A 15760-nucleotide genomic window follows, 5' to 3' on the forward strand; every position below is an offset into this window, starting at 1 on the left:
AATACATCATACAACAACAAATAAATTCTCCAACAAGTTTACAACCAATATTAGTTATAAAATAGAATATAACCATATTTGATATCTTAAACTTCAAAATTAACTTAGAATTTAATAAACTAACAATACATAAAAATAAAAATTATTTTAAATAGTCTTCTTCCACACACTTCATTCCACGAGCAACCACCATCAACCACAATCCCATTATCACAATATGCCATGCAAAGCCATATTCCATTCATCCTTCAACAAGTATTAAAATTACACATTAAATATTAAATGTAACTAGCAATCAATAAACTTAAGTGCAATTTAGTATATTACTAAAATATTATCTAATTTAAAAAATAATTGGAATTAACAACAAACTTACCAAGCAATCATAGATCAATTAGATGGAGGTAGATTTTGTTTTGTAACACAAGATGCTCCTAAACAAATTAAAATATAATATTAAATTAATCAATAAATACTAAAAAGACGTTGTAAATATTACTAAAAACATTTAAAAAGCTCTAAAAAACATGATAAAAATAAAATTACAAATAATTAAAAAAAATCGTACCTGATTCAATAGAATCATAATATGCAACATCCTCAATTGGTACTTCAACTCTATAATCATATCTCATAAGATTTGATTTCAACCAATTTTGTGAACAAATCAAAGCCTCCATCATCTTTGGACCCAATGAACTTCGAAATGCATCAAGAATACGTCCTCCGGTACTAAATGCAGATTCAGATGCTACTGTAGAAACTGGAATGGCATATACATCTCTTGCAATTTGAGATAAAATTCGATATTTTGTGCAATTATTTTTCCACCAAGCCAAAATATCAAATTTCTCACTCTCCACGTCCTCACATGGATCAAACAAAAATCTATTAACCTCATTCTTTATTTCCAATACATTTTTCTCCATTTTTCTTTTTTTAAATTGTGATTCTTTCAAACGCCGACGATCATCTATACTTCCATCATCCATTGAATCCACAATCATCCCACTTTGTTGTGCTTGTATTGATTGATTATCATTAGGATTAGACACTTTAGAACTCTCATCCATAGAATCAACTTCTTTATAAAAGTCATAAAGATTATATAAAGTATCTTTCACATCCCTAGTCAAATATTCAACCATACCACTTTCATAAGCATCCTCAAAAAGATATGATACATATTCTAGCTTATATCGTGGATCAAGCACAACGGCAATAAGTAACAACTTGTTGACATTTCCAAGTGAACCCCAATATTTCTCGAACTTTGTCAACATTTTCTTTGCCATATCGGCCATCAAATGGTTTTGACTATTACTCCATTCAACAAGTGCATTATACATCAAACTCAATTCATGAAAACATATATTAGAAGTAACAGTCAAAGAGGCACTAAATTTTAAGGTAACCTCATAAAAAGTAGCAAGAAATTTCACAAAAACCCTTGCACTATCCCAGTCTTTACTTTGAGGTGGCCCAGCTCTCTTCCTTCCAACTTCATCCTCCTCAAAATATCCAAGAAAAAAACCATCATCATCTACCATCCTATCAAAAGCTTTTTGATACTTCAAAGCCGAATTCAACATCAAATAGGTAGAATTCCACCTAGTAGACATATCCAAAACCACGGTTTCTCTAAATTCCATCTTCTCCTTTTCTACACATTCTTTAAATTTGGATAACCTTGAAGGCGATGATCGAACATATCTAATAGCATTACGAATTCCAACAATACTATCATGAATTTCCCTTAATCCAAATGTCACAATCAAATTTACAATATGTGCAGCACAATGAACATGCAAAAACTTATCATCCAAAACATTTCCTTTCCAATAATCTAATCTTTTGTTCACAAAATTAATAGCCACATCATTTGAAGAAGCATTATCAACCGTTATTGTGAAAACCCTTTCAATACCCTATTCAATTAAACAATTTTCTATAACCTTACCAATTGTCTCACCCTTGTGATTTTGGACAATACAAAAATTTATAATTCTCTTATGCAACTTCCAATCATCATCAATGAAATGAGCGGTAAGAGTCATATAATTGTTATTTTGAATGGAAGTCCATGTATCCATCGTAAGACAAACCCTTTGCTTCCTCAATGAAAACACACTTTTCAAAATTTTTTTCTCATCTAAGTACAATTGAAACACATCTCTAGAAATTGTTCTACGAGATGGAGGTTAATACTTAGGGTTCAAAGTATTACAAAACTTTCTAAACCCTTCCCCTTCAACATGGCTAAATGGCAACTCGTCTATGATGATCATTTGAACACATGCAAGCCTACATGCCTCTTTACTAAATGTTGTACTTGTAGACACCAAATTACTACTACTACTATCGAAAGAAAGAACTTGTTGGCTTTTCTCCACTGTCCTATTAGGATATTTCTTGCATTGGTTCATCAAATGATTCCGTAACGTACTAGTTACACACCTCTTAGTATCACATGCATAATCTACCCCACAATATTTACATTTGCATCTAGGATTACTTGAATCACTATCTGGAATTTTTTCAAAATGTTCCCAAACCCAAGATGGAGCCCTAGAAGGTTTTCTCTTTTGTATCTTATAAGATTTATCCGATTTTGAAGGTTGAGACTCAGCTTTCTCTGATTCATTTAGATATTCTTCCAATTCATTAATATCATACAAATCATTGTGGTCCTCATCCATCTATAACCTATTAAAAACAAAAAAATCTATTGAAAAACATATAAAAAGAAACAAGAAAACAAAAAGTATAATAATATTTCATGCACATCCATGTGAAAAGAATTAGTTTTACTTAATTTACTACATTAAGGTGCTTGCTGTTTTTTTTTTTTTTTTTTTTTTGGTTATCGGTTTACTCACAAAAGGAAAAAAAAAAGAAAAAAAAAATATGTTGACACATTAGAATCAAATCCTTCAATCGAAAAAAACAGAAAAAATGAAAAATAAATTTAGGATCAGTTTTAAAAGATTTAGGAGTAAAGTCCATATCAAATAGAAGAAAAATGTGAAGGGTTTTTAGATGCATATCCGATGACACATTTAATGGTTTGATGTTTTGATTTTGTGGATGCAATCAATATGAGATTCAAACATTGTTCATAATAACTTCATAGAAATCAAATAACACAAATTTCACTTCACAATCTCCAAACTTCACAGCAAACAATTTCACAACCTAAGCTTCACTACACTTTCCAAAACTAATTTTCACCTTCCCACTTCTAATGAACTTCAAATTTCACAAATTGATGCAAAAATAATGAGAAAAAAGTTTAATAACTTACCTCCAAATTTCTCAACCACCAAAATCAAACGGAACTTGGAATCCTATCCTTCTTGAAGTTGTATCTAAATTTCTCAACCACCAAAATCAATGAAGTTGTTCCTCTCTACAAAAACATGTGCAAACCATTTTATATCTGAATTTCCCTTACATATTTACTTTAAAAGAAAGAAATATAAAACTTTTTATGTTTTTTCTTTCCCTACTAAATAGAAAACAGCATATATATACATATAATCTAAACAAATGTTTAATGATTTGTTGAACTGTATGGACGTCCACGGATTGATTGTGTAGGCAGGTGTCATATAATCATTTTGCCCAAAATTGAAATTGAAATGATACATAAGACTCATTAATCGAACAGTGCTCATACAGGTTAACAGAAAATCAGCTAGAAAGTATGCCAATTTAATTGATTTGCGAGACATTAATACAAAATTTATGCACTAGATGCTATGGTTTATATTAGGCCAACATATAATTGCACTCGAAATGCATTGCAATAGGAAAACTTTCGGAAACATAGTTGAGGAAACAACAACTGCATGATGCCCATAAGTTGAGGAAACAAAGTTCTACATGGAAGTCCAATATCTTAAGGTTAAAGAAACATAATATGCTTAATCTAAGAAATCAAATCACCCCAGACTAGACTAAGGCACAAGAAAAACAAATATTTGGTAATTGTATGACTGGGAAATAATTAGGGGCAGAAAAATCCTAATATATATATATATATATATATATATAAACTATTTCTTTTCATCATCCAAAATTCTAAGCAACCAAACAGTCACAACTGCACATTTTCATTTCCAGAATCTCGCACTTTTATTACAAAACACACAAAGATTGAAAAACAAAATAACTGAATGCCTACTTTACAAACTAAAAAAAAAAAATTTGAGTTTGCAATACAAATGCTTCACAAAAAGAAATAAAATTAGGGGTTTTTAGAGAGAGAGAGAGAGAAAGAAACTCACAGTGATGTTAAGAAACTACCATTGAAGCTCGAATGGTACCCTTCTCTTCAAATACCACTGGCTAGATCTGCGAGAAAGAGAGAGAAACAAATGAGAAAAAAATCCTAACAGAGAAGCTGTTCGATTAGTTGTTGATGCCCGACGGTGCCACAAAGAGAGAGAGAGAAGCAATAATACAATCTGAGATGAGAAATGGCTAACCTTAGAAAAGTTCCTGGAGAGGTGGAAAGAGACGAGAGACGAAGGCAAGGCAGACTGGCAGAGAGCAAGAGATTTCCTTTTTAATTTTCAAGCATCCAATTCCTGGAGAGGTGGAAAGAGAGGAGAGACGAAGGCAGATTGGCAAAGAGCAAGAGATTTCGACTGGCAGAGAGCAAGAGATTTCGACTGGCAGAGAGCAAGAGATTTTCTTTTTTAATTTTCAAGCAAATTCCTGGAGAGTTGGAAATGAAAGAGACGAGAGACTTTGGTATGGGTCGGTTCGGTTTGGGTTGGGTAAATTTTCTACTCATCCATAACCCAAACCGAAAACCACGGGTTCAATCCATCTGTAACCGAACCGACCCGATTAACACTTAAAAACCAACCCAAACCGATCCAAATAGTTCGGTTCGGACGGGTTGGTCGGTCCTAGTCGGGTTTTGCCCAGTCTTACTTCCCACTACTTTTCCAGCAACCAAAAAAAAAAAAAAACCATTCCTATTTCTATTAATGCTATTTCATGTATATTTATTTAATCCATTAAAATTAAAATTATTGAAATATGTCTTTGTTATCAAAAAAATATGTTTAATAATAATAAATTCACCGAAAAATAGTTGTAAGATCTATCCAACGGAAATGACACTCCTCCGCTTACTCCACGCGTCACTCTATGAGCTTTCCACAAAACCGCGCAGTACACAACCTGCGCTTTAATTCAATTGCAAGAATATATGCTGCTCTCCGCTGCTGCGTAATTCCCTTTTTTTTTTTTTTTTTTTTTATTATTATTATTATAACTAAAGAAAAAGAAAACCCTAGATTCTGAAAGAGGATTTTACAGGAAAAAAGAATTTGATAAAAGAAAAAAATAAAAAATTAACAATGAATGGGATGCAACTGCAAGATTAGGTATTTTGGACGCACATTCAGAATCGGCGGTCGAGGAGGACGGTAAAGAGGGACGGCGATGGGTTCCGATTCGGGGTATTCTGAGACCAACCAGTACTGGACGAAATTTGTGGCCAAGTGCTTGATAGGAGGCGTCGTGGTCGCCTTGAGCGCCTCGGTTTTGGCTTCCTACAATGGCGCCCAGGTCCCGCTGGGAATTCAGTGGAGGAAGAAGAAGAAGAAACCCGTGCGCGTTTACATGGATGGTTGCTTCGATATGATGCACTACGGCCATTGCAACGCTCTCCGTCAGGCTCGTGCCCTGGGTGATCAGTTGGTTGTGGGCGTTGTCAGCGACGCCGAGATTATCGTCAATAAGGGGCCCCCTGTAACTCCTCTCAATGAAAGGTCCATCCTTTATGCGTTTTGTTTTAGATTCTGTGGGCAAATGGTTCGAATATGAACTCTGTGTGCGTGTTGTTGTTGTTGTTGTTGTTGTTTTTTTTCTTTTTTACTTTTTTTTTCTTTTTTTATTTTTAGAATGATTATGGTTAATGCTGTGAAATGGGTCGATGAGGTTATTCCGGATGCCCCTTATGCCATAACCGAAGAGTTCATGAGGAAGCTATTTGATGAGTACGATATAGACTATATCATTCATGGGGATGATCCTTGCGTTCTTCCTGATGGGACTGATGCATATGCGCTCGCCAAGAAGGCTGGTCGCTTCAAGCATATCAAGCGGACTGAAGGAGTCTCTAGCACCGACATTGTTGGTCAGGATTCTGCCCGCATCATTTCTTTATCTTTATATTTTTCAGCCACAAATCATCACCCCTCCCCTCCCTTTCATGCCTCATGCTTGATGTAGTTTCTGTGGTGATCATGTCATGGTTACTCGCATCTTTTTTTTTTTTTTTTTTTTTTTTTTGGGTCAAGCTTTTTTGGTTTTTCCTGATACCTTCTGATTTCAATGATTACAATTTATAGGACATTTTTTTTTCCCAGTTTTAGATTCCTTCTATTGGATAGTCATGATCTAAGCGCCGTCTTATAGATTTTTGCTGTACCTGTATCTTTTCAAAACGTTTTAAAAGTTATGTTTTTCGGGTATATTCTTAATGATACTTTCTGGTGGTGGTAGTACTGGAGGTTATAGACTTATGATCATTGCTTTGGCAACTGTTACCATTGGTATTCTTTTGGTGTTGGAGCCGGTAACGTTTGGTGGGAACAACAACTAGAAGTGGTGGCGGCAGGGTGGTGTTCAGGGTTTGGTTGCATCAGCAAATGTTGCTATGGTTGTGTTGTTGGGTGGTATGGCATTTGGATGTTGTGTGATGCACATCCTTGTTTTGACTTTCTTGTGTAGAGCATCACACAATCCTATTCATGTTTGAATGTGTCATTCTCCAATTAATTTTTTATGTGGCATTTCATTTTTTACTCATAGTTGCTTTTCTTATGCAAGCCAGAAGTGGCTTTTCTTAGCTATATTGTTTTTTTTTTTTGCCCTTACTATCCTCCTTATTGACATCCTAGATTTCTAACTTTTGCTTTTTAACTGCTTGGAATGGTTGAAACTTATTGGTCCCAGATTGTTTTTTTTTTTTTAATTATTTTATACAGGTCGTATGCTTCTCTGTGTAAGAGAAAGAACTATTAATGAGACTCAAACCCATGCTTCCTTGCAAAGACAATTTAGCCATGGTCACGGCCAGAAATTCGAAGAGGGTGGATCTGGAAGTGGAACTCGCATATCACATTTTCTGCCAACTTCTCGCAGAATTGTTCAGTTCTCCAATGGGAAGGTATGCATTCTGGATATTTGTTTTACTGCTCTGGAAGCAAATAATTCTTGAATCAATGATCCACTTTTCAATCTTTTAGTTCCCTTAGAAAACCAGAAAGTTCATTTTCCATTGGTTTCTGCCCTCGATTGGATGTACAAAAGCAATAACAGCCTTAGACTGCCCTCAATTGACTCTTTTTTTTCCTTTTTTTTTCTTTCTTCTTTTTTTTTTTTTTGCTTCATTTAGTAAACTTTTATCGGAAAAAATTTCGATGTCCTGTTTTATCTGAAATGGCTGAATTGAAGAACTTGATTTGGGACTTGATATCTGGGTTCCACTAGATTAAGCTTGCTCAGTTTCCTTGTACTTGTTTCCATTGAACTTCGTGCTCAAAGTTGTTTACTGATACCCCTGAAAACTATCTTGCAAACATTCCTTTTTCTTTTTTTTTTTTTTTCTGGTGGTACTGTTATCTAGGTAATTGACAAGAAGAAGTGCAAGGAAATAACATGGCAACCTCTTGAGTTGTTGGTCTGAATCCAACTTGTACAAAGTGATATAATATTTCTTATATCATAACTAATTGTTTTATTGATATGATAGATTGAAATTGAAATCTAAGTTCCCGTGTGGGAGTGACTTTGAAATCTATAACCATTTTTAAAAGGATAAAGGCTTTTCTTATAGAGTTTGGTTAATAATACAAAAGTGCTTTTTATTTTTCTTGTTTTAGAAAGCACCTATTTGGTGATTTCATGAGAAGCACTACTAGAAGCTTCCTTAGGACAAGTGCTTCCTAGAAAATCATTCCCCAGTGCACCCTAAATATGCTTGAATGACGTGGAATATAATTCTAAGCGCCACTTGGTTTTTTTCTTGAAATGAGTAACAGGTTACTTACTGATAAGAGGTCATTGGAATTATGACAGCTGAAGGCTATATAAAAAATTCTTGTATGGTAGTTGACTAGTTGGCATTAAAATTTTCTTTTTGTGAATAACATATAGAAACATCCAGAGTGGGCGGTTTGATCATAGAATGCAATATTGGAACTTGGCTGTACAATTTTTAATGCATGTGATATGGAGTCAGGACTAATGTCAGAGGGTTTATCAGAGATGGAGTATGGTAGAGATGATTAGTGTCACAGTTATGGTTTGTTTGCTTGAGACTCATCCTAAAGGAAAGCACATATTCTTTCCAGCTGTGCTTTACTGTTCTGCTTTTATTTTATTCATTTTTCTTCTTTTGGTGAAACTTTTAGCTCCTGATGAAGTTTTGTCACAGGGGCCTGGACAAGATGCTCGCATAGTTTATATAGACGGTGCATTTGATCTTTTTCATGCAGGACATGTGGAGGTAATATGGATTTTTGCTCTTGCATACAGTTTTTCTCTGTTCTTGTCTTGAAGTATAGTATTCATTGTGCTTCCAATTCGTTGGGGTAGCTGAGTAAAGAACTTCTGCAATTCTTGTTATTTATCAAACTTGTTCATTTATCTTCATTACGAGAAATAAGATTAACCTTTACTTTGACTCTCTCTTACTTGCATGTGTCCCTAACTAGAATGTATCAATGCTTTTTTTCCTTTTTCTTTTTCTTTTTTTCTCTCTCTCTCTCTTTTTTTTTTTTTTTTTTTTTTTTTTGGGGTTTAAATAACATTTCATTTTATCAATGTTCCATTTCAATACATGCATTGACATTTTAGGTAGTAAAAAGGCAGTATGTTTGATCAACCTCCAGTAGTGTTGTGTAGATTTTGAGGCTTGCTCGGGAGCTTGGAGATTTTCTTCTTGTGGGGATACACACTGATCAGACTGTCAGGTTACAAATTCTTTTCTTTTGTTGTAATACCTTCTTCTGAAATTCCATTATATTATGTTGGATGTTTCTTTTTTGGTATTCTTTATTTCGTTTTCTGTTTTGTTATTTTGCTTCTCTAGGTTGGAAATTTAACGTAGGTAAGCGTCATATCTTGCAGTTTATGGCCTGATACCATATTCATGACTGGTGATTTAATATCCAGTTTTGCCGCTCTGTACTTTGATTCTGAAATGTTTGTAAGCTTATGAAACTTTAGGATACTGTAAAAAATTTCCTCTAAGGTTATTTCTATCATAAGGAATCAATTTTAGCCTCCTTTTATATATTGTTTTATTTCAGTATCATTATTATTCATGTATCTGCTTCTATTCTTTTCATAAGTAAATAAAGAAATAAATCTTTATTATTTTCTATTACCACTACGCTGCAGTGCTAGTAGGGGAGCACATCGCCCAATTATGAATCTCCATGAAAGAAGCCTTAGTGTTTTGGCTTGCCGCTATGTAGATGAAGTGATAATTGGTGCTCCATGGGAAGTGTCTAGAGACATGGTCAGTTTGCTTATCCTTTATATTATGCACCGTTTAATTTCCAATGAGAACCTCAAAGAAAAACTTCCTATTTTGTTAAGTTCCAGTTGACAGAAGTTTAAGCTGTAAGGAAGTGGATCAAGCTATATTCATTAAGTTGACATGAAATACATGTTGATAATAAATTGTTTGTAGATGAGAATTAGAATGAATTGAAAGAAGACCAAAGTCCAAAAGGACAACAGGGTTTGTAACTTTTGTTACCTTGTTAGATTACTGTCAAATGTAAAAGATCAAGCTATTACAAAGTATGGACCAAACTATGTGTATCAAGTTGACACAAAACTAAATTATAATCTGAAGATGTTTGGTTGAATAATTTGTTGTGCATGGAGGACTGCAGGAGAAACTAAAAGAGCTCAAAAAAGTGGGAAAAGAGACCTTTTGTTTGGTGGGGGGTTGATGACCTGGTGGGTGAAGGTTTGGAACCTCCTTCCAAATTCCAACCCCATTGACATCTATGATTGTTAAGCTAAAGCTAGGTCTATCATAAAACCATATAATCAAGTATTGGATTTTTATCCATCTCCCTCAATATCCAAAATATGTAATCCTGTTTAATATTTTGCTCTACACGCCTTTTTTGGTCATATATATATGTGCACACGCTTGGTTTGTATTTTATTCTGTGGGGACTTCTGTGACTGCAGATAACAACGTTTAATATTTCATTAGTTGTGCATGGGACAATAGCAGAGAGTAGCGATTTTAAGAAGGTAAATGTAAAGCAGACTGCTAGTGGTGTTGATGTTTTATAGGATTATTGCCTACGTTGGAGATGCCAAAGATGCTTCTTAATAACTTTAATCTTGCAGGAAGATGGAAATCCGTATGCTGTTCCGATCAGTATGGGTATCTTTAAAGTTCTGGATAGTCCTTTAGACATTACAACGACAACGATAATTAGGAGGATTGTGTCCAATCATGAAGCTTACCAGGTTTCTTCATATCTGAATAACCTAATTATTTGTAGTTATGATCGAATATAGTCCTGCTATATCCACGAAATAAAATATTTTGTGATGGTTTTAAGAGTTGGGCTTGCAAGGAATACAAAAAAGCAATGAAAAAGTAACAAATAATGATTATAGGTGTTGTATATACAACAGACAAGTGCTTATGGCTTGAGTATGAAACTGAAGTTTTAGGACGTTATTGTGATTTTCATATGTTCTTCTAGGATATGTATTTATATACCTGTTTAGCATCCATGATCATTCTTTTATCAAAAATAAAAAATAAAAAATAAGAATGAAAAATTCTAAGATCATTCTGGCTTTTGTATTTGCTCTTTCTTTTCTGCAGAAACGAAATGAAAAGAAGTCAGAAAGCGAGAAAAGATATTACGCGGATAAGACTTATGTTTCCGGTGATTGATCTGAATCAGGAACTCAAAGGCAGGGCAGGGCCTCCCAACTTTATCTGTGGTCTTTACGCGATAAAGAAAAAATGGAGCACTTTTAATTAAATAGTATTTTTATATAAATTATTTCAGGTAATTTTTATTATTAATATATATATATATATATATATTTTTTTTTTCCCACTGCATTGAATATAGTGAGGATATTCGACTTGAAGGTCTTTTTTGGCTTGTATGCTTTCTTAAAAGGATGTCGACCATATCTATATTTATTTATAAACGGAGATTGATAATCATTATTTTTTTATTGAAAATTTATATTTTTTAAATAAAATAATGTAGTATCTGGAACACTGGACATTTGAAATTGAAAGTACATTGTAAAATTTAATATTACACTGACACTATATTTGGGTTGAGGGAATACGAGGAATGTTTAATTTAAGGGAATACGAGGGAAAGGAAAGGATTTAATTTCTTTATTTGAATTGTTAAAATAAGAGGAAGGAAAAAGATAAGAAAGGAAAGAAAAGGAACATGAAAAAGTAGATTATGTTTATTTAAACTATCTATTTTTTTCCATTTAAATTTAACTAGAAATAGAAGAAAAGGAAAGCAAAAGAGTTTAATGAAATTTTTAAATATTTTAATATTATATTTATTAATTGAAAGCTAATTGATTAAGATATTTTATATTTAGAATTTTTTGTAAACATAAAAATTATATTAATTATTTTTTATTTTTCTTTTTTTTATATAAGTAATATTAAGTATTTTTTATTTATTTCTTTTTAGTACTCATACAAACAAGTAATTTTATAAATATTTTTGATTTCTTTATTTTTCTTATTAAAGTTTTCATTTCTTTTCCTTATCACCTTCCAACCCAAATATAGTATAATTGTTTGTCTAGATAATAATTACAACACGGGTGGTATATGAATGCTTCAAATTCTAACTACAACAACTCTTTATATGTGTGTATATATATATATATATATATATATATAAGGTATAGACTAGGATGATCTGACAGTTGTAATATTATTTTTTTAATTAATTTTTAGATTACTTTAATAAATGAGGAATAATTATATAACCAATATTATGGACTGTAGATCCCATAACCAATTCAAAAATTGAGATTTAAAAGAATATATATGTATGTTATGAAAATTATGCATATTCATTTAATATTAAATACATTTGTAAATTGATTTTAAAAGTAATTTAAGATTGATAAAGAAGATTCTAATATGAAAATTTTCATATTATGTTGACTTGTCATTTGAATGGTTATGATTTAAAAATGTATGAATAATTATCACGGTAAAGAGTTCATTGTGGTTAAGTAAGGTGTTAGAATGTTAGTAAATTCATATTTAGTTCATTAATTGATTTTTAAATGTGAGCATTTAATTAGAATGATTAAGAGGCTACTAAAGAACTTGTGCCAACAAAAATAATAATAATAATAAAAAGGTTGTTAAAAGAACATGATTTATATATATAATATACATTTGTCAATTTTAATATGGTAAAAGACTTACGAGAAGAACTATAAGCGATAATTGTCAAGAAAATCATACAGATCTAATAGTTATATAACTAAAATATTGTCTCTCATAATCCCTCGTATTATGTATATATAAAATATCCATATATATGAATGCATATGTTTACTATATCATAAACTAAAACGTTATTAATTATTAAGTAAAAATTATCAACTTTTTACAATTATGTTATTTTAGACTAATATTGGCTTGAAGCTGTAGTTAAACGCATACTCTAGTCCTTTACTAAAACGTTATTAATTATTAAGTAAAAATTATCAACTTTTTACAATTATGTTATTTTAGACTAATATTGGCTTGAAGCTGTAGTTAAACGCATACTCTAGTCCTTTTCCGTGCTTTAATTTATAAAGAGTATGGAGGGTGAATGTGAAGAATCAAAATATATAGGAGATAAACAAAGAGCCACATATATAATTAAAAAGTTAGAATTCTTACGAGCACAATAATAGATTTAGTTTGTTTGGTTAAATAGATGTATAGAAAATTGGACCAGAATTATTTAAGTGAAGGATAATGAAAATGGAAAATGAATTTGCTATTTCTAAACAGAATTGTGAGAGACAGAGAAATAATCAAGAACACAAAACTGGAGCATAAGGCTTGCCACAGATTCGATCCAAAATAATAACAAAGGCCATAATTAGGTCAATGTGAAATCCAGGTTGTACTGCTAAGCTAAACACATCATCCCCAAGCAAGATTGTACTGTTTACTTTCTTCCTTGCAATTTTTGCCACCAGTTGTCCCGTCCTCCCACATGTGATGATGCAATTCCTCCTCCTAAAACACCCACCAATCCTGAAATCTGGTATTGATGATGATGATGGCGATGACGATGATGTTTCATCACCTTTTTCTTTTGTTATTAATGGAGATCCTCCATGCAGGAACACCTCTGCCTCTTCATCATTGTTGCCACTGTGAAAAAACACTGATCCACTGCTTCTCCTTCTCCTTCTCATTGAGAATACTTTGCCACTCATCATGATGCTACTAGTACTTTTGCGTCGACTACTCGTTCCAAATCCATCTTCTGTTTCTCCTCTGTATGCATTCCATTGGTATTGCATGCTCAGTACCTGATAATCATCATGAACATCATCATATGTACACCATATATAGACTGTTAATATATATATATATATATGAATATATATATATATATATATAGTGATCATCCGATATTTAATTAATTAAAAATTAATTAGTATAAGCCTATAGGAGGGTACCTACCTGAGGTCTAAGAGTAAGTAAGGCCCTGCCAGCTCCGTCCATGAGGACAAGGCCGCCTCCTCTTTTCCTTGAATAGTTGTCTACTCGGTAAGCCAATCTTCCATGGTCGTCAAAAACAGTGAATCCATCAGTCCCCTGAAAGCTCATGCTCGACCTCTTCCACACTGTCAGCACAGACACATGAGACTCTGCCGCCGGAGCCGCACCATGGTCATGATCGTGATCTTCCACCTCCTCCTTATTATGAACTTGTACTCCTGGTCTAATTTCCTTCAACAACACGTCTTCTTGGCATTTGTTATCAGAAGAAGGGTGTACCCTGGACATGGTAATTATATGCATATTAATTGATCAAGAAATTATTATAACCTGACTATAAACTGAGATCAAAGAGGAAAGTGTTTAATTGTCTGAAAGAGACAGAGAGAGATGAGGAATTAGGATCGATCGAAATCAGAAAGAAGAGAAGAACTGGGATTAATTGTAACTAATTTGTAAACAGGAAACGTGATAAAAAAAACTATAAGCTTATGAGATCACTCGATGATTATGTATAGCTTAGTGGCTAACACGACTTTTTACGTAGGACCCCAGCTTTTTTATAATACAAATGAAATTAATTAATGAGGTAGGATGGTAAATGAATATTATTGAAAAAAAATAAAAACTTTTTTTTTTCTTTTGTAAAATAAATAATAAAAAAAAAAGAGTTATATATGGATATATAGAATGAAGAAATGTCGAGGAATTTGGCAGAACGATGATTACTCCTTTTTCAATGTCGTGAATCCGATAGAAAACATCATCAATACGCTGTTTCCATGAGATTCGGCAATGGATCCAAAGTTAGGCAGGCACAATCCAATGTTGAGTACCCCTAGAGGTACGTCGTGGGCCGAACTGCCCATTGTGCTTTACAATTCATGATGACCATTGGCTATATCTATCTGTCTATCTATATGTCTATTTACATATATATTATAAAAGGATGTGCATTTTCAAAGGAAGACCGACCCTACCTATATAATGTTTCATATGTTTATTTTTAAACTAGCTAGCTAGCTAACTCATTTCAAAACCAATGGCTTTTTGAGTCAATCTGTGATTTCGTTCAAAGTTCATGCATGTGAAGAATTTGTCTTGATGCTGAAATTCTAGTCCTTTTTTCCCATTTTTATATATCAACTTGGGAGATACTCTATCAATCTTAATTTCATGAGAATATACATATCACTGTTATATATATGCAAAGCTAAGCAGATAGAGATGTGGGTTGGGAGCAATGTGATGTGTTGTCTTCTAGCTGGCCGTCTTCATCCTCGAATTAGTCAATTTCATTTCGTCACATAAGAATATTACATCGGTTAATTTGCTTCCAATTCGCCTTGCCAAATTTATCTGATTAATAAAAATAATAAGGTCAGCATTTGGTTTCCACAATTGACAAATGTTCAAATAAAATGAACAACGAGAGATGTTTGGGAAATCACCTAAAAATATATATATACGTATATATATTATATATAACATATATATGTGGAGAGAGATAAGAAAATGAGACATATAGAAAGCAAAAAATAAAATAAAATATAATTTAGAATGTACACGTTTGGTTGCTGAAATGGAATAATATGACGAAATTGACCACAAAATGGATATATATTGATAAGTGGTTTCAATGAGTGGATAAACTTTAGATGGATGAATGAATAAATTGCTGATATATTATAGAAAGGAAAAAATAAAACGAACAGGTATATCGAAATAACTAGAAAAAGTATAGCGAGCAATATACATGGAAATTAAAAATAAGAATGCAATTAACATCGGAGTTGGAGATTACATTGTTATATGTGCTCTTTATGTTTGGTACGCCTATTCTTGTGGGATATTAGATAGAAATAAATATCTCATTTGAATGTCAAGTGGTCCATTTTAAGATTATTACATTGTGTTATATGCGCTCTTTATGTTTGTTACGCCTATGGATTAATA

At 32.6% G+C, this 15760-nt stretch overlaps 2 protein-coding genes and 1 long non-coding RNA gene across 3 annotated transcripts; 1 reads left to right on the forward strand and 2 right to left on the reverse strand.

Moving 5' to 3' along the window:
* Positions 1-76: 76 nt before the first annotated feature.
* LOC125419035 (uncharacterized) lies at positions 77-875 on the reverse strand. Its single transcript, XR_007237991.2, has 3 exons — positions 569-875; positions 377-434; positions 77-246 (listed from the first exon to the last, which is right to left on the reverse strand). It is a non-coding gene; the product is annotated as an uncharacterized LOC125419035 (long non-coding RNA).
* Positions 876-5209: 4334 nt separating this feature from the next.
* Positions 5210-11248, forward strand: LOC107431427 (ethanolamine-phosphate cytidylyltransferase). The gene is made up of 9 exons (XM_016042332.4): positions 5210-5789; positions 5922-6157; positions 7011-7192; positions 8462-8533; positions 8932-8999; positions 9430-9550; positions 10240-10305; positions 10405-10527; positions 10895-11248. The coding sequence occupies exons 1-9, from the start codon at positions 5461-5463 to the stop codon at positions 10964-10966; spliced, it is 1269 nt and encodes a 422-aa protein (XP_015897818.1). The 5' UTR covers positions 5210-5460; the 3' UTR covers positions 10967-11248.
* A 1804-nt stretch (positions 11249-13052) lies between these two features.
* On the reverse strand, positions 13053-14798 carry LOC107431214 (protein LURP-one-related 5). Its single transcript, XM_016042098.4, has 3 exons — positions 14534-14798; positions 13766-14084; positions 13053-13611 (listed from the first exon to the last, which is right to left on the reverse strand). The coding sequence occupies exons 1-3, from the start codon at positions 14671-14673 to the stop codon at positions 13105-13107; spliced, it is 966 nt and encodes a 321-aa protein (XP_015897584.4). The 5' UTR covers positions 14674-14798; the 3' UTR covers positions 13053-13104.
* Positions 14799-15760: the final 962 nt, after the last annotated feature.

Source organism: Ziziphus jujuba, chromosome 6 (assembly GCF_031755915.1).
Source record: "Ziziphus jujuba cultivar Dongzao chromosome 6, ASM3175591v1".
NCBI lineage: Eukaryota > Viridiplantae > Streptophyta > Magnoliopsida > Rosales > Rhamnaceae > Ziziphus > Ziziphus jujuba.

Coding starts and splice junctions, on each gene's coding strand:
- LOC107431427 (XM_016042332.4), top strand. CDS start 5,461: ATGGGTTCCGATTCGGGGTATTCTGAGACCAACCAGTACTGGACGAAA. Junction 8,534..8,931: donor TTCATGCAGGACATGTGGAG/GTAATATGGATT, acceptor AGTGTTGTGTAG/ATTTTGAGGCTTGCTCGGGA. Junction 9,551..10,239: donor GGGAAGTGTCTAGAGACATG/GTCAGTTTGCTT, acceptor CTGTGACTGCAG/ATAACAACGTTTAATATTTC.
- LOC107431214 (XM_016042098.4), bottom strand. CDS start 14,673: ATGGGCAGTTCGGCCCACGACGTACCTCTAGGGGTACTCAACATTGGA. Junction 14,085..14,533: donor TTCACGACATTGAAAAAGGA/GTAATCATCGTT, acceptor TACCATGTCCAG/GGTACACCCTTCTTCTGATA. Junction 13,612..13,765: donor TACTTACTCTTAGACCTCAG/GTAGGTACCCTC, acceptor GATGATTATCAG/GTACTGAGCATGCAATACCA.